Here is an 8,433-nt window from a genome sequence, read left to right on the forward strand (position 1 = left end):
AGTGGACACCCTTTGAATGCTTAGCCAGACTGCACTTCCCCTCCTTTGGAGAGTCCCTTCCACTTTTACTGAGGGGTGAATGTAGGCAACCAGGTGTGTGTCGTGGGACCTTTCCCCACCCCTGTCACAATAGATTGAAGTAGGACCGGACCCCTGACCCAACCTGGAGTCTCTCTTGAACCAGAGAACATGTATGCTGTAGTCAGCAGGAGCTGTAAGGTGATCCAGCACTGGTTCCCGAGTCCGAGCTGTGGCAACCCAAAGCCATGCAAAGCCCAAGACTTGGATGACCAAAACTAAGAGCCTTGCGGAAGCAGGTGGCCTGCCGAAGTGCAGAGAGAAGGGAGCTGCCTGATGACTTTGACTCATGTGAGAGCCAGATCTATTTCCTTCAGTTCCTTCCTTGTGCCAGATTCCTCATCTCGGAACAATAGCCACCCCTTTACTAAAGCTGGCTTGGGTTTCTGTTCCTTGCATCACAGAAATCCTTACTAAAATCAAAGAGAATTCCCCAGATGGATTATGAGGCCAGCGTAGGATAGTGGCTCCCAAAGATGGGTGATCATCAGGTTGCTCTGAGTAAGCTTCCTGGGCACCAGCCCCTGGAGATTGTGATTTAGTGGCAAAAGGCAGATGGAATGTGTATTTTTAAACACTGCCCTCCCCCCTAACGATTTTGCTACTTGGCCAGTTTGGAAACCAACTGGATAAGGTATCATCTAGAATCCTGGTCCCTTTAAAGTCCCAAACTTTGGTTTAGAATTTGACACAATGCAGCCATCCTTGCAGTACTCTTCCTACAGAAAGAAAACCAAAATTTTAAATACAACCACCACAAATTCAGATTTACTATTCAGAGAGAAAGGCCAGGGACCCCTGCAACCATCCAAGGATACACACTCTCCAGATTGAATATTAACCAGTCAATATTGATCAGCACACATGACAAGTACAGGTTCCCAGGGTGCTGGGGCAAGGTATTTAAACATTTAAATCAGTGATCCAGATAATGGAATTCAAAGTATGTTCATTCAGTTTATTGATGCTGTCCAACAGGGAAGAGCATCTAAGCACATCTTTCTTGGGCACCTCCAGTTTTCCTAAGATGTCAGCCCTCCAGCTTATGGACGTTAGGACATACGGCTTTGCCCTCTCGTGGCAACAGACATCTATTTTATTTCATTTCACAATCTGGTAACTTCTCGAAAATTTTTAAGTGCTTAGCTATTTATTCCTCATACATAAGTGAGGGATTCCTAAAGTTTAAGACAGATAGTGTCACCATGTGTAAGGGAAAGCCAGTATGTATATTACAGTCCTCAGTGAGGCCATCCCCAAACCAGTGAGTTTCATCTCCTCAGGGACAGGGGGATGGCGGAGAAGGGTGGCCTCTAGCCACCTCAACAGATTTGCTGGTTCCACAGTCACTGCTCTACTTTGGTGTCTCCGCCTTCCCCAGTCCTTACCCTGGGATATACCCCGTCCCATCTTTCACACTGGATAGTTCAATTCCAGTTCTGATCTCTTTTCCAGTTCCAGAGCTCTTCCTTCCCCTCTGTCTTAATTCTGTCACCCAACTTGTCCTCCTCACATTTTGGGTCTTCCTCCTGCCAACTCACCAAGCACACACCCTACAGATGAACTCTAACCACACAATTCAAGTCCAATCCCATCCTAGCTGGTTTATCCACCGTCTCTCAACATGGCCATCCCATACATAAAGTCAGTGCTGCTGAAGACCTATGGTCACCTATCTCATTCCCATTTTTCTTCTGTACTGCCCCCTGCAGCTTTGCACACAACAGCCCTCCACTGTTTCTCAATAAGGTAGTGACAGGAGAACCCAACACACCGCAGCAATGAGCACAGAGAATTCCCTCCTGTCTTTTGTACCTCCAGTGCTTTTAGTAGTAGTGAACTGAAGTTGCTTTGTATCTTCCACTAGGGGGTACCAACTCATAATTTTTGAAAACAGGAAGTCTGCTGAATAGAGTTTTTAATGAAAAATGAAGTCCAGGCACAGTGAATTTTTAAAAACTTTTCTGAACATATGCTGTAATTTTATGAAGCAATTTAATTTGATTCTTTTTAAATAAAAGTTGCCCCATGGGCAGAGTAATAGGCAACAATCCTGAGTAGTACAAACTTACATAAGGGAACACCAATTAAAAATCCTGACTCTATTACGGGAAGATATATAGTCATGAATGAAAAGAAATAAATGCAAAAACTGAATATAGACAGACAAGTCAAGTTATTTTTACTCTAGCAAGAGAAATAGGCATGCTAAACAAAAGTTGGCTTCAAAACAAAAGTTTTTGTTAAACAAAAATAAGGCAACTCAGATGTTCTGGGACTCTCCATCTGTGGCATGGAATTCTATCTTTGGGGTATAAGAGAAGAACTGCAATACCAAAAACTGGTTCAATGTTAAAGTGTTTGGGGTTCTTTTAAGAGGAAGTATGCCCAGGCATTATAGTGTCGTGGTTGAAAATGCAGGACGTTAAGAATTAATTTGGCCTTCGACTTCCTGATCGACCGTTTACCTCCATGAGAACTTCGTTGGCCTCCATTTCCTTAGCCAAAATCTTAGTTCTGCATCAGCTCAATGGGTTTAGTAACAGTACTTCCCAGCTAGGTTTGTGGTGTGAATTAGATGAGATCATGTATATAAAGCACTTAGAGAGTGACTGGCCCACAGCAGGGATACTCAATAAAAGCTAACTGTTCAATGAGTCAGTATAAAGGACACCCCTTGAGATGACCCAGGAACAGAAATCTTTGCATTGAAAGAGATATTCACTATCATTTTGGCAAACATATTCATACAGGTAAGCAATCAGACCAGGATAGCTAAGCAATCTGACCAAGGTCAGTTATTCCTGAGGAACTAGAATAGAACTTGGACTTCCTTAATGTCAAGCAGCATTCTTTCCCCTATCCTATACTGCTTCTCCTATATCTGGTAGCCTCTTAGCATAGATTAAATATATTCTGTGGTTAACCATTGGTTTTGTTGGCAAAGTTTTGGTGAATATAGCAAAGTTCACATTACTATGGCAGTTTCAGAGATTCTAGCAGTATGTACCTTTAAAGAGTTTGACTTTTAAGCCCCTTTCCTACTTTTAGAAATTTATAGCTGAAAAGAAAAGGTTATATGCAAAAAGATGTCTACTACCATATTCTTTGGAATACTGAAAAAACTGGGAAAAATCTAATATCCAACAATTAAAAAAAAGTAGTTAAATATGGTAGACCCATGAATTTTGGGACCATTTAAAAATTTATGAAGACCACAAAGAAATACGGAAAATATTTATTTTATTCCTCATTCCAAAAGGAGGTAACTTAAGAAATAGAATGATAATTGTATTTTTATATTATTCCACCAATCAGAAGTTAAATAAATACAGATAAAATCGGGAAGACAAAAGGGGGAAATGAAGTAATTTTGAAAGTACTGTAATTAAGAATGCCTTTTTCTTTCATTTTGAGTTCTCTTCATAATAAAGAGAGGCAATAAAGAATTGTTTAGAATGAGCTCATTTCTTCACTTTATTGGTACTGAGAACTGAGACTGAGTTTACATGATCCAAGTGTCCTTTAATGCCCCGTGACAACATGTATAATCAAATGAAAGACACAGGGTCAGAACCCTTGTTATACAGTGAATTCTGAGGGACACAAGGATGTGTACCAATCCTTGACCTCTCAGAACTTACAAGCTGGTGGAGGAAACAGGACATATAGCTGGATCTCAGTACTGCTCCACCTCCAAAATCTTTAACACCCCAATACCAGCACTTTTTCCCTCCCAGCTTTCATGCTACCTGCTCATGAACATCATTAGGACTCCCAGTCTCTGCTCTCCATCTTTACTCCATGTTGTCCAATTTCTGAGGTGAGGTGACCCTGCACCTGTTCTCTGGAACCCCTGCCTGTTCTTGCCTTTGTCCCATCCAGGACTACCCATCTGTAACCTTGCCTGAACGATTATCTTCAGAATACACACTAGTCTGTCCTCTATAAAGAAGCCTTTCCTTTGAAATACATACTCTTCAAAATGACTACCACTTGCCTTTCTCCTTCCTCCCCATCCCCACCCACATTTCTAAAGAGTTGTTTTACCTTGGCTGTCTCCACTTCCCCTTTCCCTCACCTGATAGAGCCTGACTCCTCCCACCCCAGTACCCCAACTGCTCCCACAGAAGTCAAATGCCATGACTCCTTTTCATTTCTTATCTCACTTGAACCCCCAGCTGTGTTTCACCCTGTTGACCATTCCCTGTCTTGAAATATTCTTTTCTCTCGACTTCTGGGATGCTCTGATGTGACCTTAATTAGCACAATGAATAAACTGTTGCCTTCCATCCAGGGAAGACAGAGCTGGAAAGGCTCTCAGCTCAACAGGGGGGGCTCACACTTTTAGGGGAGTGGTGGTGTTAAACTTAAGATCTGCTAGATTGTTTTGAGGACTGAATTTCTTCCTAGAGACTAGTTTTGTGTCCTCTCTGTCAGGCTGACTGATGATTTTATGAGAGAAGTGTAGATGGAACTCAACCATAATGATACAGAGAACTGCTTGTTCTTTTATCATATTGAAGAAAAGGTGTAGTGGAGACTGGATCAGACTATAGGAACTTGTTGGCAATGTTGTAATTTCCTTTCTTGGGGTACAATTAGACATGAGGAAAGTGGAATTCAAGTCATCTGGCTCTCCCTCAGTGACCTCTAACAGCTAAAGCCTCCAACCTGTATTCATTCCATTCAATAATATAATGAATTTTTCATTATTAAAATATTACTTTTTAATTTTTAATATCATTCTTGTAAAGTACAATTTGGTACTTGACTATATGCTGTCTATTGGCTATTTTGATTCTTTCTTACTTCAAAGTAATATATATCCCCTATCAGACTGCAAATGCTTTGAGGTCAAGGGTCCTTTTTAGTCTAATTCTCTTCTGTCTTCTACAGTACCTACCATAGGGGTGAATACTTGGGAGATGATTTTAAAAATTCCTGTTTAATTTTGCAAGAATTTTAACTTTCCAAATTTCAATGGGTTTTGAACAACTCCTGAATGCAATCTATTATTCTAGGTGCAAGATGTAATATAGAAAATATTTAAGTTATTTGCATTTTATGATCTGGAGGAGAGGCAGGAACCCCTCAATACCTGGGGAGAATTTAGCACAAAGCTGAAATGGCCTGAGACCCCCCTGTGTATATGCTACATAAAAGCCAAAGCTAATTTGGGTTCTCTTTAAAATAAGTCCTATAAATCCTTATAGTTCACCTCCCTAGGCCAAACATTCCCAAAGTCCTTGACTGTGGATAGCAGGTAGGTCTTTGAGGACCTTGGATTAGGCCTTTCTCCACTCAGGCAAAGAATCTGAAAAGAAAAGGAAATCACAGGTAGTCCAGTGCGTTTTTACCCTTGTGTGACCCTTTCCAGCAGCTAGAGAGATATTTAAAGGCTCTGAACCTCATGTAGTCTTTGATTCTCTTTTTTAAAGACTCACTTTATTTTTATAGAACTTTCTACTTTTCTTAGCTTTGCACCCAGATTAGTGCACGTGGCGGGAAAATCATTCTTCTTTTTCTAAAAATATGCTAGAATTTGAATGCAGGCCTTGAATGAATAACCGATTTGCCATAGTGTAATCTCTCGGCATTACAATTTGTGGTTAAAAGTTGACTGAAAGGGGGTCCGTAAGTTAACCTACAAAGACAAGAGGGTCTAGAGTCACTCTCCCACCCGCAGATAAAAGAGGATTAATAACCTGAAGTCTTCAAGTCTCCAGGAGCCACCGTACAATCTCTCAACGAGCTTTATTGCTGGAGGTTGCTGCTCCTCCGATCTCAGGAAAGTCTGGCCCAGGCACTCTACTCACTTGGAAAGCGGAAGCGAAGGTGGTACCTAAGCAAGGCACGGGCCACTCAGAGGCAGCCTGGGGCCGCCACTCACCTCGGGGAGGAGGAGCGGGCTGCCGTACCCACCCAGGTGGGGAGGAAACGCGAGCCTTGCGCCGGCCAGGTGAGGAAACCAGCGCCCGCCCCGCTCACCTCCCAAGAGGCGGGGCGCCGCTGCCGATTACCAGCAGGGGCGGAGCCGGCCCCGCTCACCTGGGCAGAGGCGGAACTGAGGGGGTCAGGTCACTGTACGGAGACCTGTGCGGGGGGCCGGAGGCGGGGCCAGCCCCCAAACTCACCTGAGCCAGCGGAAAGCTGAGCCGGGAGCAGCCCCCGGCTGGCCTCTTGTGAGTGCCACTCCGCCCGTCCCCCGTCCGACCCGGCGCGGCCGCCATGACCTGGAGCGCCACAGCCCGGGGCGCCCACCAGCCCGACAACACGGCGTTCACGCAGCAGCGCCTTCCCGCCTGGCAGCCGCTGCTGTCGGCCAGCATCGCGCTGCCGCTCTTCTTCTGCGCCGGCCTGGCCTTCATCGGCCTGGGCCTGGGCCTCTTCTACTCCTCCAACGGTATCAAGGAGCTCGAGTACGACTACACGGGCAACCCGGGCACCGGCAACTGCTCGGCGTGCGCCCTGGCCGACCGGGACCGCGCGCCGCCGCTCCGCTGCTCGTGCTCCTGGTACTTCTCGCTGCCAGAGCTCTTCCCGGGCCCCGTGTACCTCTACTACGAGCTGACCAACTTCTACCAGAACAACCGGCGCTACAGCGTGTCCCGCGACGACACGCAGCTGAGCGGGCTGCCGAGCGCGCTGCGCCACCCGGCCAACGAGTGCGCCCCCTACCAGCGCCGCGCCTCCGGCCTGCCCATCGCGCCCTGCGGCGCCATCGCCAACAGCCTCTTCAACGACTCCTTTTCGCTGTGGCACCAGCGCCAGCCCGGAGGGCCGTACGTCGAGGTGCCGCTCGACCGCACCGGCATCGCCTGGTGGACCGACTGCCACGTCAAGTTCCGCAACCCGCCGCTGGTGAACGGCAGCCTGGCGCTGGCCTTCCGAGGCACCGCGCCGCCGCCCAACTGGCCCCGGCCGGTCTACGAGCTGAGCCCCGACCCGAACAACACCGGCTTCATCAACCAGGACTTCGTGGTGTGGATGCGCACGGCGGCGCTGCCCACGTTCCGCAAGCTGTACGCGCGCATCCGCCAGGGCAACTACTCGACCGGCCTGCCGCGCGGCGCCTACCTCGTCAACATCACCTACAACTACCCGGTGCGCGCCTTCGGCGGCCACAAGCTCATCGTCTTCAGCAACATCTCGTGGATGGGCGGCAAGAACCCCTTCCTAGGCATCGCCTACCTGGTCGTCGGCTCGCTCTGCATCCTCATGGGCTTTGTCATGCTGGTCGTCTACATTCGCTACCAGGACCAGAACGACGAGGACGAGGACGAGGAGTGATTCCTGCTTTTCAAAGTAGCCTTCCGGCTATTTGCCAGAACTCGCCTGCAAGCTTCTTAGGCTTCTTCTCCATCAATTCCAATTCCAGTTTCAGCCTTGCCTCACTTTTCCGCCTGTTGTGATGCCTGGACCAGACGGAAGAATTACACCCAACTGGGGGCTACCAGAGTCTTGCTGGGGTGTTTGGACTGCAGAATGAGACATCCTTGTACATTCTCCCCATCTTCACGATTTACCGAGTTGACATGTTAGGTTCTTCAAGTCCGCAGCATTTGAGTGTGGAAGAGACAGTAGAGATTCCTGTTCAACTTTTATCTGATGAAGAGCCAGACCTAGGGACGTTAAATAACTCATTCAAGGTCACGCAGCTATTCACTGGCTCCTGACTGTGACTCTAACTTTTATCGCGACAACACCCTGGTTTTCTTGGGGGGCAGGGGAGGGGGTGTTGAGGGAGAGAATGAAGCCCATAAATAACTTGCAGAGGTGTAGAGGGGTGGGAGAGAGTATACTTGTTTAAAAATGTGGACAGATTGGAGACACCAGACCCATTTCTGACACACTAAGGCTGGAGTGAGACCCCGGAAGCTGTGTTTTAACAAGATTGTCTGGAGATTTCCTCCTGTATTCCTTCAGATTCACCGTCCTGAACCAGGGAGCAAGTAGAACACTGTATGTTTCCCTGTTTCCTCATGTGTCTGAGGTTGGGCCTGAAGCAGTGACCTGCATCCAGCTTTTCAGGTAGTCATTTGTTCCCAGGGGCAGTGACAGAGTCATAATATTGCATGTCTTGCCCAGCATCCTGCCTTCAACATAGAAAGCTCTCCATAATTTGTGGAATGGGGGGGGGGGCACTTGCTATCTCTAGAAATCTAGCATACTGATTTGCAGGACAGGGTTTGTATCAATGCACTTAATATTGGAGGGTTAAAGTGAAAAAAAAGTTTGCCAAGTACTGTATAGAAACTTGAAAATGCCAGGTCACTTTGCACAGCTTGGAGTGAGTGTTTTAACTTCAGAATCAGATAGATGGAAGGGGTCTTAGAGGGGAAAATGATTTCC

General features: G+C 46.8%; 1 protein-coding gene across 1 annotated transcript; it reads left to right on the top strand.

Moving 5' to 3' along the window:
• Nucleotides 1-6,309: 6,309 nt before the first annotated feature.
• CDC50B (cell division cycle 50 P4-ATPase accessory subunit B) lies at nucleotides 6,310-7,371 on the top strand. The gene has a single exon (XM_028102948.2). It carries the CDS (start codon nucleotides 6,310-6,312, stop codon nucleotides 7,369-7,371), a length of 1,062 nt encoding a protein of 353 aa, XP_027958749.1.
• Nucleotides 7,372-8,433: the final 1,062 nt, after the last annotated feature.

The sequence above is a fragment of the Eumetopias jubatus genome, unplaced genomic scaffold, assembly GCF_037043125.1.
Source record: "Eumetopias jubatus isolate StellerSeaLion01/CBP00866 unplaced genomic scaffold, mEumJub1_p1.0 scaffold_7, whole genome shotgun sequence".
Classification (NCBI taxonomy): domain Eukaryota; kingdom Metazoa; phylum Chordata; class Mammalia; order Carnivora; family Otariidae; genus Eumetopias; species Eumetopias jubatus.

Coding starts and splice junctions, on each gene's coding strand:
- CDC50B (XM_028102948.2), top strand. CDS start 6,310: ATGACCTGGAGCGCCACAGCCCGGGGCGCCCACCAGCCCGACAACACG.